This window comes from Zootoca vivipara, chromosome 9 (genome assembly GCF_963506605.1).
Source record: "Zootoca vivipara chromosome 9, rZooViv1.1, whole genome shotgun sequence".
Lineage (NCBI taxonomy): Eukaryota > Metazoa > Chordata > Lepidosauria > Squamata > Lacertidae > Zootoca > Zootoca vivipara.
The window spans coordinates 25,816,171-25,839,963 of record NC_083284.1 but is presented as its reverse complement, the minus strand read 5'-3'; the positions used below and the strand labels follow the sequence as shown (position 1 = coordinate 25,839,963).

The 23,793-nt window shown below is 41.0% G+C and overlaps 1 protein-coding gene across 13 annotated transcripts in view; it reads right to left on the bottom strand.

Moving 5' to 3' along the window:
* The window catches only part of ANK2 (ankyrin 2), a 310,153-nt gene that overhangs the window by 201,618 nt on the left and 84,742 nt on the right, over positions 1-23,793 (bottom strand). For 2 of the 13 annotated variants that reach the window (XM_060278519.1, XM_035113084.2), the window contains exon 1: positions 4,143-7,226. The exons of 3 other annotated variants lie outside the window; for them this stretch is intronic. In XM_060278519.1, the coding sequence (XP_060134502.1) occupies positions 4,143-4,226 (84 nt within the window). In that variant the 5' untranslated portion in view covers positions 4,227-7,226. Of the gene's footprint in view, positions 1-4,142; positions 7,227-23,793 lie in introns of those variants that run through there. 8 more of the 13 variants (XM_060278545.1, XM_035113108.2, XM_060278529.1 and 5 more) reach the window with 7 other exon arrangements.

Below are 23,793 nucleotides of genomic sequence, written 5' to 3'. Positions count from 1 at the left end.
GCATATTAATACAATGCAAACTTGACTTGCTAATTTTTTTAAAAAAGATTAAGAGTAGGCCAATATTATCCCCATATAAACACTCGGATTATGGAATACCATTTTGTGGTTAATGTAGCTATAGCACATATTGGCCTCTAGGGATAGTGTGATAAATAGGTCTAATCCCAGGAAGGGAGGCTGTGTAATTTATTTTTATCACAGGAAATGGAACTGCAACATTGGATTTGTTTTTTTTTACAAAATGTAGCTACTCCATTTTAAATATTTTATGGTTCTTTAGAAATACTAGGAGAAGAAAATGTTGTGTGGATGCATGGAAACTCTATTAATATTTTCCAGGCAGTAAGGAAACTATGGAATTTCCAAGTACTTTAATAGAAAGAAGAGTTATTTTCTATGGCACTGATGTACTCAGCATTTCAGCTTGTAGCCAAGGATTTGAGCACACATTTTCCTTTACAATGCAAAAGCATTTAAGTTCTACATAACATATACAAGGGGCCACCAATGCAACACCCAGAGGTTCCTGCTTCATCCATCAGTGCCTCCTATGGTGCCCACGAAAAGTCACAGGTAAGTGTCCCATCAAAACTCCACAATGCATAAGGGAATATTTGTTCTTCCTCCTCAGTTCCTTACTCAGTCTCTTCCATATTGAACATTCCCCTTAAACATGTTTGCACTGGGTGCCAGGATAGGAACCCCAGCCCCCAATCTGTTCTGAAAGGTGTGTAGAATTTTGATCTGTGAGCATGGCAGTGGCTGCTATGGATGCCTTTTTCCTTTTGATGGGTTTGCTGGTGGGTGAGACATGGCAGCTTCATAGGCTCCTATGAGAAGCCACGCCAACCCAGGTAACCGGTTCCATTGGCAATTCCTTCTGATTATATGTTTTTAGATCAAGATGCCAGGCATTTTTATTGCTATGCCTACGAAGACATCAACTCACCTAGAAATTTATTGCCAAAGTTTCCTTCATTTTGTGTTCTTTGCATTCTTGAGAGAAGCCTAACCTCCAGGCTCAAGGTCCTTTCTATCAAACTTATGCTGGAGCTACTGTTAATGGTAATTTTAAGAGATCTGATACGAAAGCAAGGAGTTGTTTTGTCAGCGTATTTGAATACAACTTTAATTACTCTTCTGGGAATTCATTTTGATGACAAAAGAACGGAATATATTAGAGCAGGCAAGTTGAGCTGAGTTTAAACTGAGAAATAGATCCATATGCAGTTATGTCAACAATGAAGTTGTAAACTTGGAATTAATAATGAAAATGAAAAGATCACTTAATCATTACAGTTCTTTAACACTACCTTGTCTGTTTAAGGACCACTCTAATTTAATTGCAGCTGTCCTTAAAACCTGTGTTATAGGAATGTGGAATCCTGCCTTATGCCAGGACTATCTGGGCCCATCTAGCTCAGCACTGTCTGCCCTTGCTGGCAAAAGGTCTCTGGGATTTTAGGCAAGAGACACTCGCAGAGATTGTCTGCATGCAAAGCAGCAGTTCTACAAGAATCTGCCCTACACATGAGCTTCTCTGGTTCCTAATCAAATGGGGAGCCTCCTCCATGAGTAGAAAAGGCTTTCTGCTCCAGAAATCCCACCAGCCTACAGGAAAGCCAGCACCAGGTGTATGGTGACAGGTTAAAGGTCAGCCCCAGAAGATTTTTTTCTACTTGGCTATCATCATTCTTATTTGCCCCGGGTGAGTTACAACAATATAAAAAGACAAGATTAAAATCAGTACAAACAATTCACATTCTGAAGAATAGAGCGGGTCCTAAAAATACATAGGCAGTACGCAATTAAGTTTTACTCAGAGCAGACACATTCTGAGAAAAACCTGGTTGTGGGTCGCCCTATGTATCTCAGATGTCAAAGGCCAGGGTAAAGGGCATCTTCAGCATAGGGAAGTGTCAGACATGCCTCTGTGGGAACGGAATTCTATAGCTTAGGAGCTGCCATAGCCAATGCCCTCTCTCCCAGAGGTGCCAGTTTAGGAGGGCGAAGGCAGGGGGCAATGTCACACGTGTGATGACCTGGCATGCTGCACACAACATCAGGATGTTGGGAGGAGCCTAGGGCAGAGCTGAACATGGCAGCCGGTTGGCTTCAATGGCCAGTGGCTCCTCCTCCACCTCCTCTTGGTGTCACCACCAGCAGGAGGCTGGTTTGACCTGTGGAGGGGAAGGAGCCAGGCACTGGAGCCACACCATAGTCAGCTCTTTGATTCACTTCTGTGCCTTCTTAACATGGAGGAGGGGATGCTGGCCCCCAGCCTGAAAGTATAGGAGGGGTCCAAAAGGGCATGGTCCCCAAGAGCTGGCGCCCCTGCCCTCTCATAAGCCACCAACCCCTCCAAACTTTGGAGGAAGATGGAAATACTAAGAGGGCTCCCTCTGTCAATCTTAACTCCCAAGAGGGTCTGTAGGGAAGGAGGTGATCTTTCAGATTTTGGAGTCTGAAGGGGACTTAAGAAGAGTAGGAAATTGGTTTCCATACAGACTGGATCATTTTTTTCTGTAAGTATGGATTTATATGCATTATACTTGTATGGCCCTTTAATTAGTATCAAAGGTAAATAGCTCTTCCCTTTTGCCTAGGTATGAAACCCAACCTAAATCAAACATTACACACTAAGGCACCCACAGAAAAGTGGAGTCACCATGTTTTAACTTTTTATCAAAATTCTTCCATTAGCTGGATCAGGACATATCCTCACTGTGCAATCCTATACATTTCTTTAGAATTAATTCCCATTAAGTTCAATGGAGTTTACTCGCTGGGTGCAGGATCGCAGCCTAAATGTATAAAAACATATACACGCTACCAAAGAAAGATAATTCTCCATACTTCAAATACCTTTGGCAGGTCTGCTTTCTTTCATCTCTGTTGTATGGAACACATATTATCAAGTTTCTAAAAATACAGAGGCTTATCTTTTGGAAAGCTATATTACAGCATCATGTAAATTCTACTCAAGTTTACAACAGATGACTGCAAGATGCATCGCTGAACATTTGCTGCATTTCCCCCCTTGGGCTACACAGCTTACAAAGCATAGCAGCTCTTTCATTGCTGTATCCCCAAGGATACCTAAGGACCAAGATATTTTTCGCAGGAGCTACTCTTGTAGTAAGGTATTAAAAAGTGAGAGAAAGAGAATGACAGACAGCATGATAATATTTCCATAGTAGTAATTTTTCAATGAAACTGGTTTCAAAATAATTTGTTTTGAGGAAACTAATTCCAAGTGGAAAGATTAATTTTAAGACCTGGTGGTTCAAATCCTATGCATTCTTTCCTTGGAAAAGTGGGACTTACTTCTGAGTAAAAATGCATAGGGTTGCAGCTCAGAAAACCTTTAGAAAGCCTGGCCAAAAAGCTGGGTGTGGCTGTGTATTTTATGTTGCCCTCCATCGCTTTCACATTAACAGCAGGGTATTGCAAGTATCTGGTTGCTACAGTCATCTGGGAAAAGGAAACTCAGGGTTGTTTGTGTTGGTTTTTGTAGTGTCACACCTTTCATTTGAATGAAAGAGAGAAATCTCAGCTAAAGGTAGTTAAAGGATATAAATCCCAATTCACAGATCCACAAGAAATAAAGCCAGTGCCATGTCCACCTACACTATTCCTCTTTCCACAACCAAACAGTTAAATCTATTTTTAAAGGAGGAATAGCATCCAATGAAACCAATACAGCATAACACAGTCAATAGTAATTCAACAAAACAGGCATCGGTGTGCTTTTTAAAAGAGCCCTTCAGTCACTGTCCATTCGGATTAACATTAGGTTTGTCTACCATTTCAAGACATTCCAAAAAAGAAAAACCAAAGCATTTCCTTATTGCCAAATTGGCTAGATATCAGCAGTGGATAACAGATTCCTACTACAACCTTCACACCCTAGACATGTAGCTTCTACACACCACAATGTCTTAATGACTAAGACACTACTACTTCTTAATGTTTTCCGAATACCAAGCAAACACTAACAGGCAATATGGTCTTCCACAGCGTAAACACAGAAAAGGTGCTCCATACACCTTCATTCTCAAGACTTCAGAGGACTCCTACTGTCTTACTTCTCCACACACGCACACATATACACATATTGCTGAGTCCGTTTACATTACCTTCTTGGGTCTTTTCTTCCTCTGATTACTTCCATTATACTTCTCTCCACCATCACTCTTCTGAGCTGCTTCCTCATTCATCATTTTGAATAGTCTTCAATGCAAAGAGCGTTGCCATTAAACCCTCTCAAACACACAGAGCATTAGCAAATGTGTCACTTGCTGGAGAGGAGGAGGGCTGTGTGAGCAGGGAGGGGGAGGGTAGGACGGAGGAAAGAAGACCAGGCACAGAGAGGGTGAGCGCGATGATGTTGCTATGGCAGCAGCTACCACAACTGTTTATCTGACTGCATTGTTAAATCTGATTTAACCAATTATCACAGAATCTGTAGAAAAACCCTTAAGCAGAATGCACAGAATCTGGAATAGAATTTAGGGAACGAGTACAATGCTAGTTAGTATAAAAAACACACACACACAAACACACACACACACACTTTTTAAGGATCCACCCTATACTTTTGACTGTAGATTGTTTTAACTGATGTTATTCTTGCATTTTTGTATTGATGTAGCTTGCCCTGGGACCCAAGAGTGAAGGATGGGTGAGAAATTTATTTTTTTATTAATTATTGTTATTGTTATTACTATTATTATAGATGCTCAGATATATATATCTGCTACACACAGACACACACACACCTCTATCTGTATTATCTGCTCAGGAGTGCCTTCTTACAAATCTGTTAAATGTTAATTAGGTCACTGTGCCAACTTCTTTAATTCCTGAAAATACAATACATAAGGATTTGCTTTGTCTTCCTCCCATTTACTGACTGGTAAAAATCGTAAGCAATTTCCCTCAGTGTCACTGTGAAATACGGATTTTACTAAAATTAGTACAAAATGTGGATAATTCTTTTGCTTTGGACTTCCAAGTCCTTTAGAAAGCAGGCATTTCACAATTATAAGCTCTTCCCTTCCTTAAAGGAAAACAAATGACTATGGAAAAACAGACCTTCCATTTTTCTCTGATTATTATTACCGTAGTTTATTGTTTTCACTGGAAAGTTTAATTAAAGCATGCACTGCACAAACAAAACAAAATGAGTGATTCCCTAAATGCTGCAATCTGACCCAATGCATATAGAAAAACTAGGACTGGAAAAGTCCCCTTCTGTTGGAAGGCCTTTCCTTCAAGGAAGGTACATACCATTAGAACCTACGGATCTAACCCCCATGTATTTGCACAGTTTGATACAGGAGCTTCTTCTATACAACAGAAATCTGAGGTGCAGATTGTGCTCCCATATTTGCAATAACATTCCCATTGATTTCAGTGGTGAAGCCAGTTGGGAAACCCAATTGACCAAGAGTTCCATCTGTGTAGATGTCCAATGATGAGAAGTAATCTCTCTCTCTCTCTCTCTGTCTCTAACACACAAACACACCCAGCATTTCCAAGTCACTTTCTTCCACTGCTTTTCCCACCTGAGCAGGTGTGGGGATGTCTTCACACAATGATTTATTTTCCCATGTTAAACTCTGAGTGACTGACACTTTCATTTATGCATGCACCATCGGCAGCAGGTGCACAAAAGCTTCCTGAACTGTGCACACCACAATGGAACCATGCCTTCTGTTTTCAAATTGCATGGAAGCTGGTTTGAGAAACAGCACATCCAAGAGAAGTATTTCTCGAAAAGCTACAAGGTATGGAGGACACTACATTTCCTCAGGGGTAACCGGTCAGGGGCCACAGGCCTGTCCTAGGTAGATATGGAGTGATGCCAAACCTTTATCTCCCTCCCCACCCCCCGGTCACTCACATGAAATCAGACTGTGATTACAGACTAGCCACTCCTATTCTAGAATATAATTAATTAGAGACAATTGGGTGGACAAAAACCAAACAAAGAATGTAATTCAGAAGGTTCTGTCTACTTCATGGTATCCATAACCATCATGTGATTAATGCGATTTCTACAGAAAGTATTACAGAGGCAATGATTGGTGAATGTGTATCTTTGAAAGCAAAAACGGGAATGCACATTGTTCAGAAAAGTCCCTTGAACCTTCTGTGAGGCGGTTCCAGACAACTAAAGTGGGAGAACAGGGCCAGAAAACTTTACCTCCACGAACTTCTTAAATTAACATTATATGATAACGGTATTATAACGGTATTATAAGGTATTATAAGGAAGTCCTGGCATGTAATGATACTGCGTATTTACTATTTGTTTTTTGTCGTGTGTGGTTGACCGTATCGCTTTTGAAAAAGCAAGCATATTCCTTGACAATTCATAAAAGGACTAAAGTCTAAAAATCATATTCTGACAAACATTAAATGTACAGAGTAATATTTGTACATATGGAAACTCACTGAAGTACATTACACTAATTAGCCTTAACTGCTGTTTCTTGTTTTACAAAGGCCAATGCATTAATCTTCATCAACAGCTTTATTTCTATTTCTATGATACCATAAAGCAGCAGTCGAGGAAAATAGAAAACCAGACATTTAATGGCTGAGCTACATCTATGGGACTACAAGAATGGTCAACTCTGCAGCCTTACTCAGCCCAGGTAACCTAAAATAAAACTGCAAGATGATGTATGACTCAATTATCTCTCATTTGTCTTCAGCTGCCAGTCTGCCTGAGATTATAACAGTCAGCAGATGGCTCTGAGGCCCCAAGTGGGAAAGATTTGGTGGTCCCAGTGTTTGTTAAAGCAAAAGGAATTTTAAAAGAATTACTACAATTAATTTGCCGATTTCAGTTTGTGGACCGCTGTCCATGTCTCTGAGTGCAAAACATTTTCTGGCAAATTGCTGTACAAGCTGTCACACTTCATGCATGGGAGGCCCTTGGAAACCACAGGGTACAGAGATCAAGCTGTTAACTTGCTAATGGCACAATTCTCCATTGCTTTTACTCATCAGACTCCTATCATCTTCTAGTAATATGTCAGGGCACAGCACAACTACAGAATGGGAGATCAATGCATTTTCATCAAGTGAAACAGAGCAAAAGCTCTTGTCGCAGTTAATTTCCATCACTTGATTTTTAATTCATTTGATTTTTTTCTTCTTTTTGTGCATGTAAATATTTCCATTTCTTTCTCTCCCTCCCTCCCTCTCTCTCTCTCTCTCTCTCTCTCTCTCTCTCTCTCTCTCTCTCTCTCTCACACACACACACACACACACACACACACACACAGTTTCCCAGTAAACACTGGGGTATGCATACCCCTAAATATTTTGTAAATCTAAGTTTGGCCCCCTAAACATTTTTTTATAAAAAAGGGGGGAAAGCACTGATCAGAACTCACCATGAATGCCTCCCTTGTTCTCTCTTAATGGCAATGGCACCCACATGAGAGGTGCCAGAACTGAGTTCCCGTGAGTTCTGGCTGAAAAAAAAAGCCCTGCTGTTCCCCAAATTGTTTGACTTTGCTTCAAGACTTGGAACTTTGCTTCAAGACTTAGAACATAAGAACAGCAGTGCTGGATCAAGTCAAAGGCCCATCCTGGTTGCCCAACCAGGTGCCTATGGGAAACATGCAAGCAGGACCTGAGTGCCGCCGTACTTTCCCCTCTTGTAATTCCCAGAAAATGATATTTAGAGGCACAGTGCCTCCAACCGTGGGGGGTAGGAAAGAGCCATCATGGCTAGTAGCTATTATTGATAGCTTTCTACTCCATGAATTTGGTCTAGTTCTTATTTAAAGCAACCAAAGTTGGTGGCAACTCACTTGAGGTGAATTACAATTTTCAGGAATCTATATTTTTTATATATTTTAAGTAGATCAGATGAAAAACAGCTGCCATGATGCACATGCAGTCAAATGCAAAAGCAATTGTTTTACTGATTTTGCTTCAAGGACACACTTCTGTCTATTTTCATCTATGCTTGTAAATCACAAACCAGCATAGGATTATATCACATAAACCAAAGGCAAACCCTGAAGAACTTATGATCAGGAACAATTAAATTAAACAAATAAAATAAGCAAATGTTACACCTTAATGCAGGCATGTCCAAAGTCCACTTTGGGGGTCTAATCTGGCCTCTGTGGCAGTATTATGTCCTGGGGTAAAATCCTAAAAAATGCTCAGCAACTTCAATGTTTAAAAAAGCTGAACAACCTCGGGGTTAAATCCTTTAAAAAGCTCAGCAACTCTGGTTGGGCCTCAAACATGTTCACTTTGTCAAATCTGGCCCTCTTTGAAAAAAGGTTTGGGCACCGCTGCCAATGAAAGGCACATCTGGTCCAATACTGGTGTATAAATACTGTAGTGAAATGATTTCCATCTCTCATTGACATTGCAGTCATAAACTCCCTTACCTGGGAGTAAGCCTCATTGCACCCAGTGGGGCTTACTTTCCAAGTAGACACATACAGGATGGCACCATTAGTTTTGCATCTTTTCTCCAAAATAACAATATGATTTGAAGCAATACAGATGTTACACAAATGAACTATTTATATGCCTATTAATCAGTTTATGCTTGAATAATGTATTTTTCAAATAGCCTGCCTGGCCTGCCTTTAGGTTAAATTGATTCCCTTAGTCATCAGTATGAACTATCCACCATAGCTGCCAAGTTTTCCCTTTTCTCGCGAGGAAGCCTATTCAGCACAAGGGAAAATCCCTTAAAATAAGGGATAACTTGGCAGCTATGCTATCCACTGATTCTGACTTTGTAATTAAATAGGCACACAACCACATGGAAAATATTGCATGGTTATTTCATTGAGGCTTTATGCAAATTTGGCTTATTACATATTTTATTGAAATGTTATTTCTTAAACAAAGGAACATTCTGAAAATATCAGACTCCTGGCCACTGCTCCATTGAACCCAGACTACAATAGTTCTGTGTTCTGTTCTTTTAGGTGTTAGACTGCTGTTGTGATAGATGCTATCATGAAAAGAGCAGACTCTTATGAATAAATGTAAATTTCACACCCTCAAAATTCACATATCTGCAATTTTCTTAACCACTTTGCACTGGATATTGGAAAGAATTATCATCATATTAACTAATTCTTTTCCAGCTAATGAATTGCCTAGAATTATGGTCATCTGGGACTTCCATGAACTTCTCTTACTAAGAGAGTTCTGCTGGTTGCTTTGAACCAAACCCTGAGGCTGCAGCTGCCCAGGACTGATAAGAAAACAACAATTGAATAGTGCAAATCATGGAATGCCAGAGACCAACTTCGTTTTATCAGCAAATTAGTCAAATAATCAGGCTGGGAGGGGAGTAAGCAGGATAAGACACTTATTTTTAATTGCATCTTCAAGAAAATGGTGATTTAGATTATTTTGCTCCCAAAGGTGAGAAGCCCAAAGTGAGACTGTAAGGATCTAGGAAATCAGTACTTCTACAAGCTATTATGTAAGAATCCCAGGAGCAATGCCCATGCTTTCAACAAGTCCATTACAGGAAGAGTCCGTAATTGAGACACAGATAGGTAGGCAGGAATACAAACTAATGCGCAGTACACTACACACTGCTCTTGTTGAAGTTCCTTTAAAGTAGAAGCTGTGTGAAAAGAAAGCTTGAGGAACAGTGAATCACCAGCTGGATTCCCTTATAACGTAAGGAGGAGTCCTGTCATTTTCACAGTAGTCAACAATATACTTTCAGGAATTCCAAAACCTGGACATGCAGACTCTACTGTTACTCCTCAGCAACTGTCCTTCAACAGGGACCTTCTATATGGCTATCATGACTAGTAGGGAAAGACAGACTCCACTAATGTTTTTAAAGTCATCTAAGTTAGTAGCCATTGGCAATGAAGTCCATGCACTAATTCTGTTTGTGTAAAGAAATATCATTCACTCACCTTTTCTGACAATGTGTCTGAATTCAAACTCCATACTGGGTGATGGAAGACACCAGCAATTATGTTCTTTGTGATATTATATATTATTATTATTATTATTATTATTATTATTATTATTATTATTACTATTAAATTTGTATACCTATACCTGCAGGTCTCGAGGTGGTTCACAGGCTAAAAGCACACCATAAAAACAAGAAATACAAAATAGAAATGAAGACAAAAATAACCCTCTCCCAACACATTTTAAATTTGCTGGTGTAAAATCAGCAAAAGGCCTGGTTAAAGAGGGATGTTTTTGCCTGGTGCCAAAAGGTGTATAATGAAGGTAGCAGGCAAATCTTCCTGGGGAGAGCATTCCACATATCCTCGATCAGCAACTAAAAATAATAAGTTTGACCAAAGGCCTAACTATCCAAGAAGACAGAAAAACCAGTAGGAGAACACTTCAATCTCCCAGGACATTCTATACAAGATCTCAAAGTAGCTGTCTTACTACAAAAGAATTTCAGAAATAGACTGGAAAGAGAAGTTGCTGAATTGCAACTTATCACCAAGCTCAAAACCATGGAGGGACCTGGTTTGAACAGAGATATCGGGTTCTTATCTCATTATACATGATAAGCGATCTTCAGCCATCTCAACCCTTGCTTTTTCATGCAAAACCATTTGCAGTCGTTTGCGGTCATCAACAGCTATCAGTCAGTCAATCACCCATTTCCACCACCCTTCTGAGTGATCCCCCCTCCCCATCCCCACCCCTCCCCACCCCTTCTCTACATAAGTGCCTGGAAACTTCCATTTCACTGTATCTGAAGAAGTGTGCATGCACACGAAAGCTCATACCAAAATAAAAACTTAGTTGGTCTTTAAGGTGCTACTGAAGGAATTTTTTTATTTTATCCAAGCATAGTATTTCCCATAGTGGTCAATATGATAATGACTACTAGTCGAATCACAACAACAGGAATGAGTTAATATGCTCATGTTCTGCTTCTGATTGGTCACTATGGGAAATAAGATGCTGGACTAGAGAGGCCTTTTGTCTACAGAATGCTATAATGCTACAGAATGCACTCCCTACTGATATATGACATATGAGAGGTGATATATGAGAGGGCCCATCTGTATTGGCATTCTGCCGGCTTTTGAAGATGCATCTGTTCACAAAGGCTTTCCCTTGATCTTTCTGTCTAAATACTCTGTTTCAATTGCTGTATTTTGAATGATATTATTATGCAGTTTAATTGTGGATATTTATAATCTTTGTGTAACTGGCTTTTATATGTTATAAATTACTTGGAAGACTATTTTGATATTAAACAGTATGTAAATAAAAACAACAGCAACGTTCTTCAAGAATTTGTCCAATTGAGGTCTCAGTTGACAATGTAGGAGCAAGGCAGCAGGCCTTGAGATAACAAGCACTAAATACTCAATTATTTCACAACTCACTAGAGCTACAAAATCACCTTAATCCTTAGTTGTACCATATGTCACATACTCAGAGCTCCAAAGCCTCAAGCTGAACCTCCCTTCCAGTGTGGCGATATTTGGTTACTGGCTTGATGATTCATAAACTGTTTATTATAATGAGATTACATTTTAATTTGGTATATATTGCTAATTTACATCTATTACTAGCAGTTCAAATGGAACAGAAGCACATCATATATGCTCTGAAATGAACATAAATAAAATGCTAAGCCAAATTCTAACTGGAATTTCAAGGCACATATAAGTTTAAGATTTCACATAACCCTCCACTTATGCATATTCCACCAACTGAAAAATATGTGCATCTCTGAAGGAATGCTTCAAGATGGGGGAGTGGGGAACAGAAAAGTGAAGAGGGAAGTTTTGCTAGATAATGTTTTCATACTCATTTAAAACACACACATCACATTCAATTAAATTAATAATATTTTGCATCTAAAAAGGCTGGCACAAAATAATTTTCCTTGGATCCATCCTATTCAGTATAGCTTCAACACGGGTGTGATAAAACAATACCCATTCTTTAAAAGTTTTATATATATATTATTTGATTCTATTTAGTACTATAAGCAATCTTACAAAAAAAAGTAGCATATTTTCAGTTTCCCTTATTTGCATATCAGCACCAAGACACTGGACAGCACCACAAACAGAACTGCTGTGTATATATATATATATATATATATATATATATATATATATATATATATATATATCATTTTGTCCTAAGGGACTACCATTGCATAAGAATTGTGCCAGTGAATGTCGAGCATTCACAGCAAAAAATATATATAAAAAATTAAATGGTGGGAAACAAGTTATGACTAAATTTAAGCACTTACAGCTTAGTATCTGAGAGGAGAACATGGCTCACAAGCCAGAACTCTGAATGGAAGCATTTCTGTTAAAAGAATGAGTATGTGCTGCAATATTATGTTACAGTTACACTTTATGTATATTACTCAGTGTATCGAGGCTGTCATGGAGTAAAAATGTACATATACGTACAATGAAAAATTCTACACTGTCCAGCTGACAACCAAATGCAGACAGGAATAACAAATGTGCTGGAATGAGGATATATGAAAGGCAAATTCCATGCAGGGTCTACAGTGTTAAAATAAAACCTATAAACTCAGAGTATCCTTTTCTGCCATATGATATGGGAGCATCACTTGTCTCAAGCATGCATTTAGATATCATGCATTTAGATATACTCATATTAATAGCTGTACTTCAATTTGCCTGGTATTATACAACATCACTCCCCCCCCCCCCGAGATATCAAACTTACCCCCATTTTTCCAGAAATACACGTGAATGGAGTCTTTGGCACCCCATAATTACCATATTGATCACATGTCATGTGATAATTGCTATAGTAACCAGACACCTGGTGTGGGATACTATCTGACTAGAAAAAATATTCCTGAAAGTACTATTGATATCTTTTTTTTCCCTTGGCTTCTTTTTCGTTTTAAGAGTGAAATGAATTATATCTCTTTGGCAAATATCATGACAGGTGAAATCTCAAAACATGTTTTAAACAGTAAGAAGCATGTGCAACTAGGCCTACGACTTAAAATATTAAGCAGCATATAAATGTTTTAAATAAATAACTTGTGCGTATTTTGTTCTTTTAAAATTTATTAAGCACTATTGCAGCCTGTTACTCTCTAGAGTTAAGCATGAATAAGCCTATTTACATTTGTGGACTTAAGGTATGCCTAAGTTGCAGCAATTTCCTTTAATTTTTCAATGTGGGTAGAGAAATTACTTAAATGTCTATTATCATATTTTGGGACACCTTATTGGAATCACTTGGGCTTATGTGCTTAGTCATGTTGTGCTGTAGGTCAGCGTTTCTCAACCGCTGTTCCGCGGCTGGTGTGCCGCGACGTGCGGTGACGAGAAGGGCGATTTGCATTGTCACGTGCCTGGCGGCCGCCAATGGACCCCCCATATAGGCAAGAGGATATAACACACACACACACACACACGTTGCACTTACAATCCTGAATTCATCTCCTCTCAATGACCCTCTCCCCTTATTCTTGGACCACTTATCTCTCCCAGTGCTGACTCTCTGGATGTCACCGGTGGACCTTATTTTCAAGCCACATTTTTTTCCCATGTCAGCAGACAGTAGACTTCTAAGCAGGCCTTTTTATTAAATAAAAATGCAGAAGTACAGCCAGTTTCAATTTCCATGGGCTTTCAGATCACAACTTGTTGCTAGAGAAAAGTTGGGCAGACTAGGAGTATTTCTGCAGAAACAATGAGATGGCATTTGCAGCTTCCAGAGAACAGGGAGCCTTTATGCTTTTGCAATGTTAGCACCATGGATAACATTTCCTTATTATTTATGAAAACCAAAATTGGTATAATAACCTGACTTTGCAGTCTCAAAATTGTTTTCCCCACTCCACCTGATGCTAAATACTTTTCTCATCGGAGAGATGATTTTGCCATACTTCCCTTTATGAATTACTGCACTCATTTGTTTCTCCTATACTATTTATTTACTGGGGAAATTTATATCCTGCTCTTCAGTCAAAAAGCACTTCTTAGTACAGTGTACAAAAATGTAAATACAATAATTTGTATTTCAAAATGGGGGGAAATACAACTGTAAAAGAGCAGAACTGTCAGACAATATTGATACAGAATTAAAATTAAAAACCTGGAAGCTTCAAGTTCTAAAATACCCAGGCCAATGCTTGGGGGACGGGTTTTCAAATGTCCTTGAAAAGGATCAGACTTGGAGCCAGGCAAGACACCCTATGGACAGCTTGTAGCAGCACAACTGAAAAAGGTCCTATCTTCAGTCACCATCATCTTTGCCTCTAAAGGCAGGAATAACTTGAAGAGCTCTGAGGATGATCTTAATAGACGGCTTGTACAGAAGCAGATATTCCTTAGTTACCTGATACTTAAACCACTTAGGATTTCAAAGTCTGAAGCCAGAACTTTAAAATGCAGTACTAATCAACAATATAAAAGAGCAAGCATGCTCTCTAACATTTTTACCTTAGAATCCAGGACATGGCCTTACACCCATGTAAGACATGTGACCCGTGCAAGATCACGGAGCCTCAAAACGTTTATTTTTGAGGTCATGATCCCACACATTTTGCCCCAAAACACAACTTTTGGGGCTCCATGATCACTTGTTTTTGGATGCCCATTGATATCAGAACAGTTGACAGGTATGACGGCAAATGAATGACAGATATTTTCAACAGCTGGCTGCTTAATTATGGAACTTTTTTTTTCACTACATGTTGGGAAAATATGTGAAATACTGTGACTAGAATTGTTAGCAGAGCTAATTTTAGCCTGACCTGATTTTGTGATTTTACTTTTTCAGGGTCTGCATATGTTTCTCCATTTCCTCATGCTACTGTACTTTAATGCTAGGAATAAAATAGATGGAATTGTAGCTGGTTCGTGACGACACAAGTACACAAGTACTCCCATAGGCCTTTAAGTAAGATTTGTCTTCTCCGATGATGAGCTGAGAAGGAGGGTGTAACGAAAATGTCCTCCCTCTCTATTACTAAAAATGCGCCACAGGAATCCAGGGGTGAAACCACCCCCCCCCACTTCTCCTGCCGCCTTAAAATAAACCCCTGTTACTTGGGTTCTTTAGTAAAGAGAGTCTTCCAGCTTACGTGGCCTGGTATCATGAGAAACTCTAGGCCAGGCATCCCCAGACTTTGGCTCTCCAGATGTTTTGGACTACAATTCCCATCTTCCCCAACCACTGGTCCTGTTAGCTAGGGATCATGGGAGTTGTAGGCCAAAACATCTGGAGGGCCGCAGATTGGAGATGCCTGCTCTAGGCTGAAAGACGGAATAACCTCCTGCCTACAGTAAAGGGTCTCACTCAGTTTGATTCCCCACTGCAAAAGTTTGCCCTTTCCACTCTGGCAACTTTGTAGCACCCCAGGTTATCCTCCTAAGCCTCCTCAGTGTAACTCTAGGACACAAACCGTTGCCTCTATTCCCGAGGTAAGTTTTGTCCTCTATTGAGTCATCACTTCTGTGAGTTTAGATACCCAGCTGGAATAACTAAGCACATCCACTAACATTTAAGAAAGCTTTATTTAGACTAGATGACTTTTAAATGCGTAATGGTTTCATGTGTACAGGCTCTTAGATCATATTCTTAGTTTCAATTAACAATGGCTAGATAATATAATTCAATTAAACTCCTCAAAACACTTTAAGATCTCCTACGCCTACCCACACTCTCCCTCGCTCCCACAACCCTCTCCCCCGAATTAACTGCCTCCCATTCCTTTTAAACTCCTGGCAGTCCCGCCCCTCAGGAATGGAATGCGTCATTTATCCAGGAGGTTGGGGTTTAACTCTCTGCACCCTGGAGTTCTTTTGACCACCAGGCCAATCCGTCACAGAGGGAAAAGCCAGTTCGCATGCCCAACGTGCACAGGGTGGATGAGACTCACCCACTGCTCCTCAGCTGACACTGAACAGTGTTGCTGTTAAACCTCCCCTCCCCAAATGGGAATGAAAAATAGGCCAGGCCCACCTCCCCACCAATCAGCGCAGATCTGCTGAAAAGCACAGAAGGCATGACCCTCATGCCAAAATGGAGACAAAAGCTGCACACACGTGAGAGAAGGTTAACATTCAGAATAGCAATTTAGCACAAGGTGAGACTGAAATTCAGAGGCAATGCTGTGAAGTAGCTGAAAGATGAAAACAATATGAGATTCTCTGTGGGTCTGAAATGTGGAACCAGGAGCACCTGCTGTTTGTCTCTACTTATGTCCCACCTCATGAGAAGAGAAGAATCCTTGGGAAAGACCCTGATGTTGGGAAAGATTGAGGGCACAAGGAGAAGGGGATGACAGAGGACGAGATGGTTGGACAGTGTTCTTGAAGCTACGAACATGAGTTTGACCAAACTGCAGGAGGCAGTGGAAGACAGGAGTGCCTGGCGTGCTATGGTCCATAAGGTCACGAAGAGTCGGACACGACTAAACGACTAAACAACAACAACAACATATCCTACTTGTACAGTTGTAAATAAAGCAACTATTATTAAAAGGAAACAAAACTGTAAGTCTCAGGAAGGGGTTTTGCTTCAGGGGAGTATTGGGAGCCAGGCGAAGAGTTCTGGCAGGCTAGAGTTTTCCCAGGCCAGTCACAGTAGAAGGAGCCAGCATTGATCAGTCATGAGATGCCAAAGACCTTGTGGTAACCTTCTATACCAAATTAAAATGCAACTCTTCCATTATTTTGCTCAGTTCTGCAGTGAGGTTGCTTTTGTTTTTGTTTGAACCTATTATTATTTTTAAGACATATGGGGACTCGGTGTAGGGGCTGAAGACACGGTACTGGGCACTGCCGCCAGGCGAGAGCTGCGCAGGGTCATTGAGCTTGGTGTGCTGCTGCAACTTGGCAGTCAGCTCGCCGTCAGTGCCGCTGTCCAAGGCCGGCAGCTCGGGCTCCGGCTCAGCCTCCGTGTGGTGCTTGGGTGGCTGCAGCTGCTGCTCGGCTTCGCCATTGTGCTCCTCGACTTGCAAGCGGCGGCTCAGCTTGTCAGCCAGCTCATCGTTGGCCATCACAGATGAGAGGAAAGCAGGAGACGAGTTGATCCGGCCCAAGCACGCCTCTGCCCCAGACCCGCTGACTGGGCGCGCCGCATCGTGGATGAGCAGCCACTAGACAATGCCTGCGCAGGAGACGCCCAGACAGGCGGGCAGGGCAGCAGCAGCAAGAGGGGGTTTCTTCTATTGCATACTCTTGAATAAGCCTGTAGGGGATCACAGTGCAAGGAGGGAGAGGGGAAGCACGGCTAGTACTCCAAGAAAGGCTGGGAGCCAGAGGAAGGCTGCGCAACAGAGGAGACCACAGAAGAGAAGATATTACTTCTTTATTTTTTTAAATAACTTTTATCCTCTTTTTTATAAAAATATTTTATTTATTTATATGTGTCCCCGGATTCATTGAAAAAAAATCTGGTAACCTTAACGTACACCCACATAACAAGCCTAGAGACAACTTTTCAAAGACAGTAAGCTTTTTTTTTTAATGCTCACCAAATAGCTCTTAGAAATACTGTTTCTGAGGCAATACCCCTTCAGTAAGTGTCCCTAAAATTTTAGTTCCCACCCAAATGAGGATGAGCAAACAGATGGCGGCTGCTGCTGCTCCTCACCACCATGATTGCCAGCAAATAGATCAAGAAGGCAAGTGAGAGAGAGAGAGTGGCAGCAATGCTATCTCCCACACTGGGAGTGATGTTTGATGGAGAACTCCTGTTCTCTGCAATGACAACTGCTTAGGAGCGGAGGCAGCGACTTCTCCTGAACTTTGGTGATGCAGTGGACTGGCAGGTGATGCACAAATGGTGCCTGAGCCACAAGTCACGAAAAGAGTTGCTGCTGGCTGGCACAACAGCTGTTGTTGACCACTCCCACAACAGAGGGAAGGAGAGGGAACTGCACTAAGGAAAAGCAGCAATAGCAGAAGTGTGCTCCAACTGGCCATGGGACCTTTGCTGGCCTGTAGGCCCTAACAAGTAGCTAGCAATGCTTAGTGTTGACACCTGCTTAAAAGTAATTCTTAAATGCGTCCGTAAGAAACTATGTGAAATGGAAAGAAAATCACTCAATCAATACTAAATAAGACCTGACTGGATGGGGGAGAGGCTCCTCTTTTCTCAGAAAAGCATCCCTAAAAAATCAGGAACTGTTTCTAAAACTGGGGAAGATCCCCATTGGCTGTGAAAAGCTGAAAGCCTACTGCTGGTTTAGTATAGACAATAACAGCAAAAGGAAAGAATGATATGTTCTCGGACACTGTAGGACATTCTGAATGCTCTCTTCACTTACAAAAGCTTCTTTTATTAGGAAGTGGGGAAAAAGCCTTTTATTCTCCAGACTTTGATGGAATCACAGCAGGGCAAGGGCACGGAGAAAACAAGCATTTGCTACCCTGGTCAAATGGCCATGAACTTAGAGTTCCTAGAAGTGTTTTATCTACATCCACTCATTACTACATGGTGTTATGGAGACTTCTAATAAGGGCTCATTGGAGAAAAAGAAAGAAAAGAAAAGGTCCTTCTGTTAAAAGTTATTTGGGACTCCTCCTCATGTGGCTTTCTACTAGTTGTCTGGCACCAAGGTATGTGCTGAAAAGCACAGAGTAAAATGCACATTTTATTTGTGCATGTATAAGGCTGGCTCTGAAAACAAAGTAAGCTCTACAAACCATTTAATTTCAATATAGTTCCAACAGAGGTTTCCTTCATTTGACCTATGATTAACTCTCAAACTATGTTCCAAAGCCCCATATGCACCCTATGACTGTGGAACAGCAATGCCTGTCATAAAAAAGGGAAACTGTGCCTTTACAGGACAACAGTGGAGAAGCAGCACAGACAATGCTCTCCTTTACTAGATTGCAACCTCTGGACATGTAAGGAGGAGGCTCCATCCTCACCAATTAAGGTTCAACCGGGGAGAGACTCTTTGCAGGAACACTTTGACATGCCCCTGTGGTGAAACTGCTGTTAAGAATATGCCAGAATTATTTCTGAGGTTGACATAAAGGACAGTTTATTATGGGGCAAATGAGAGTGTTATCTGTTGCAGAAAAACAACAACAATGAAAACTAACAAGCTTATTGTGAAATAATCAGAACACACTTCATCAGTGAAGACAGTGGGCATGTCCACACCAGAGAAAAATATGGATTTGAACCTGCCCACTAATTTAGGGGCATCCACATGAAATCTTCCCAGTGCCATGCCACACATTTCCCCCTTTAAATGTGTGCTTCTAAATTCCTACAAAATCTCTGCATGCTTGCCCCCATTTGCATTCAGACGGCACTCCCTTTGGGGGGGGGGTCAGCTCTTCTGGCAGCAAGCTGCTGCATGGAATATTATCCTAAACGCCTGATTTGGACAAAATTGTTCAAGGCTGGACATACTGTACCTCCTATATTTCTTTCTGTTGCTGCAGAGTAATGCACTGTGGCAGCTGCTTCTCTGATGGAAGTTCCCCCCTCTTTGTGCAGGAGGATAAAGGGAAATTGTGTCCCATGGAGCTCAACCAGAAGCTTCCCAACCCTCTCTTTTAAGGGTGGTGGAAGCAGAAATGGGGGGTGACCAGTTAAATCCTGGCCAAGTATATTCAAACATTAACGTTACAGGGAAAGAAGGGAGGGGAGAAGGAGGTGGCTTATCGCAAAACGCTGGCAAATCAATATGGATCTGAAGGAAGTCAATTTTAACCTTTCTACAAAGCCCAATACATACATGTAAGGAGAATAAAATTGTGGATTCACACCTGATTTAGAGTAATAAGTAGATGAGCTCATATACTCTGACTACAAAGAGAAAGAGGAGAAACAGTTTACAAATGGTCAAGTAATGTAAGAAACAACAATAGTTGTGTCACACAGTACATAGTGGAGCAAAGGGTAATATAGAAGCTAAAGCAAATGAATAAGCTCCAATCCATATGGTGGTGAATCTATCCTGGTTAGCAGCCACAACCAGATCAATAGTGTAAACAGATACTTGCTCATCTTCTTCCACGATACATGCTATCAGCTGCCAACAGTACCCTTCTGCCATTTACATAGGGCAAACAGGTCAATAACCATGCAAAAGGGCTAATGGACACAGATCTGACATTGAAATGGTTTTGTTAATAAATCAGTGGAGGATAATTTCATTCTCTCAGAAAATCTGAATCACCAAACACTAAAATGTTTCAATGAGAAATTCCAATGCAAAGGCACCAAACTGGAATGCGATGCAACTTTGATATTGTGGAATGTGGTTGCAATTGATTCTGGAGATTTGATGCAATTAACCCTCTTTAGGTGTTTGCTTGCATCTATTGACCTTGCTATGCTGAGTTATCACCAGCTTGCCACTTTGAAGCCTCTTGTGGTTACTGCATGCCCCTCCTTCACTGCCCCCACCAAGTGGCTCATCCTGAGTCTTTTATTCCAAATGTTTCACATAAAGAACTACACAACTTTTAGAATACATCTGAAGGCAGCCCTTATTTCAATGAATACATGACTTGCAGTGTTTTCCATGAAACCTCTTATACTGAACCTCTCCCCCTCTCCGCACTAAAAACACCCTGCATGTAATACTATACAATATAATACAATATAATCCTCCCAAAAAACAACATAGCAGCACATTTTGACCACAACTTGAGAGCCATGGATGCCTTCCCTCTTCAGCCTCTCTCTTGCCAAGGCACATCCTGACATGACACTCACCCCACTAACTAACACATACCAAATTCTCTCTTACAAAAATCATACAACACCTACTACTCACCCAATATCATATCCCATTTTACCAACCGCCCCACCTCAAACACATCCGTCAATACACACAAACACAGCATCATCCAATCACTGTGATACCTCCCTCTCAATCACCAAACAACTATCACCAATCATTCCTTCCACTCCACAAAAAATGTACTGCAACAACACCGGAGACAATGAAACCTTTCACTGACAAAACCTCTATCTATCTATCTATCTATCTATCTATCTATCTATCTATCCATACATACATACATACATACACACACACCCATCAATCGCACAAATATACTGTTCCCAATAGCAGTCTAGCTCTCACCCAGGTTGCTATATCTCATGAAACACTCACCCAAAGATGGGTGGAGCTAAACATAATCCTTCTCTGGTACTTCTTCTTTTCACCATGGTAATCCCTTGGTACTCCTTCCTCAGGCATTTCAATCTACACAAAAGCCCCCCCCACACACACACACATTCATGCTTTCTGTTCAAAGGCCATAGAGGTTAGGTTATTTATTTATGTATAATTTTTGTATAACTGAAGATGTTCCCAGTCTTTAGAGTTAAAGTGCTGCCTTAGGCTGAAGAGTCCTGGTCTTCCCTGTTTGACAGAAGGCAGAATGATTCATAAAAGTTCAGAAGCTATACAGAGGGGAAAAATATCAGAGTGACAGTGTGTATTTCACATCAGACTTTTGACAGATAGCTTCAGCATGTCACTCAAATCAGTTTCATGGAAGGCGCAAATGCAGAACAAAGGTTTTGAAACAAGGAAGGCCGGCAGAGAAATGGTGACAGACAAATCAGTGGTGGTTACAGGACAGAATAGTCTAAGATAGATGAGAGGGGACAGGTAAAATGAAGCTAAGGTTACTCAGGAAAGTCTTTACTAAGGAGGAAATGGGTCTTTAAAAATGACTGTAGAAGAGACGGAGGAAGTGGCTTGATTTGAGGAAAGAAGGCTCATGAGTTGCGAGGTGAAGATAATGAGGTAGCTAAGATTGTAAAAGGCCTCTGAGATGACGAGACAATGGATGAAAAAATTATTCCATTCACACACACTGCAGGAGTATAATAACTACTTTGTTAATATATGATTCTCTACTGCTCAAGAGTGTGTGTGCAAAAGAACAGGCCCCATGAGCAAGTCCAATTGCAAAGGCATTTCACACCCGTCTCTTGCCAGGAGGAAGGGAAAACATGCTGCTCCAGTGTTCACATGAATACCACAGTGTCTGGGATCACAGCAATGCTCATGTGAGAAAGGCAGAGCTCATGGCCCATTTGTGAAGATGCAAGGATGGCATGCACTCCTTGCTGTGAACATTCAGGCATTACAGTCCTGATTCCAAAGAAGTCGCTACCAAAAAATAAATAAATCAGTTGCCGCCACATATGAATTAGTATATTTATCCTTCCCTAGTGGCAACACTTATTTGCCCTCAGTGCTGGGAGGGAGCAGAGGGGAGGATGGGCAGATGAAATGGCAAAGTTCAAAGTCTTTATTACTTACCCAGGGGCTAACTTTCATTTGTACAAAGAAAAATAAATAAGAGAAAGCATGATAAAACAAAACATAACATCCAACTTTCCACACTGCAACAATACAAATAGACAACATGGAGCCATCATGGTGGTTCAGGCAGGGCCAGCTTTCAAACAGCATTGCCTATGTCACTGGCCAGCCTGATGCTGGTTGTCTGGGAGACACGTGCAACATAGAGTAAGTGTCCAGAGTTTTAGAGTGGTAATGGTGTGCACTTGGAGGGAAATAGCATTTGGTTGAGTGATATCTCGTTCAGAGCTGCTGTAGCTTGTACTGGTTTAGCATTGGAGTTGGGCAAGCAAAGCTCCCTATCTTTTTGGTCTCTGGGCACTGGGCAAGGGTCATGCCTGGGGGATAAAGAGGCGGGCTCCTTGCAACCTCCTATCAGTTTGGATGCACAGGGCAGTCCAACCTGCCACCAGGTTTCTGACTACAGGCAGTATGAGCATCTCAGGTATACTAGTGTCCTAAGTCTCTCTTCCTCACGTGGATTGATTACCCAACATATGGAATGGCCTCAATTTTAGTAATCAGCAGTCAGGTTGACGGTATTCCATGGCCACTTGTTTTACATCAAATATGAAAGAAGCTGTAGCTAGTGAATACATGGCAAGCTGGTACTCTGTTGTGTGTGTTCTTTCTCCCATTTCCTGCCTCCTTTCTTGGTGGCTGGCACAATTAGTACACATTATCAAGCGTTGCTGATTTTTTAAAACACACACACCAAAAACTGGTACAAATGCACTTCAGCTGGCTGCATTAAACATTCTGATCTTGGCAACATTGTTGCTATAGTGATACAATTTGATCCAACACAAGTCTCCGACTCCAAAATTGTGACGTTTATTTCTTACATAACATCCAACTTTCCACACTGCACTCTTGTTCCCCAAATGCATAGATATCTAAAAACATAGCATGCCCCTTGAACCACGGTGGATAGTTCACAGGAATCAAAAGTTCAATGCCTACTTCAACAGTACATTTTGTAAGTATTAATACTTGGATTGTGCCATATATCTGCCCATTAATATCCTGCTTCCTTTTCCTGCCAGTGCATACTTGGGACCTTTTCGGGCAGCTGCAACCTCTGCAGAATTGTTGCTAATATTTTATAATGATTTCACTGCTGATACATTTTTGTGGAAGATTCCCAGAAATTAGGGGATTTTACTACTGATAATTTTTTGAGCGTCTGCCAACGGTAGCAGGACTGTGGTGGCAGAAAGTGTAGGCGCAATCTCACTGCGTTCAATGTAGTTGCAGAGGGCCATAAATATAATTATTCAGTTTGTTCCCTGCTGCCTTTGAAGCCAGTTCATGACAAACAGAACTTTTGATCAGCAGCGATTGCTTCCACTGGTCTACCTTGAAAAATATGTGCCACAGGTTATTGATTTCATGTGAAGTGCCTCAATTCTTTGAGCTGGGTCACACGTGCAAGTCCTGCTTATTGTCTCTACATACAGTAA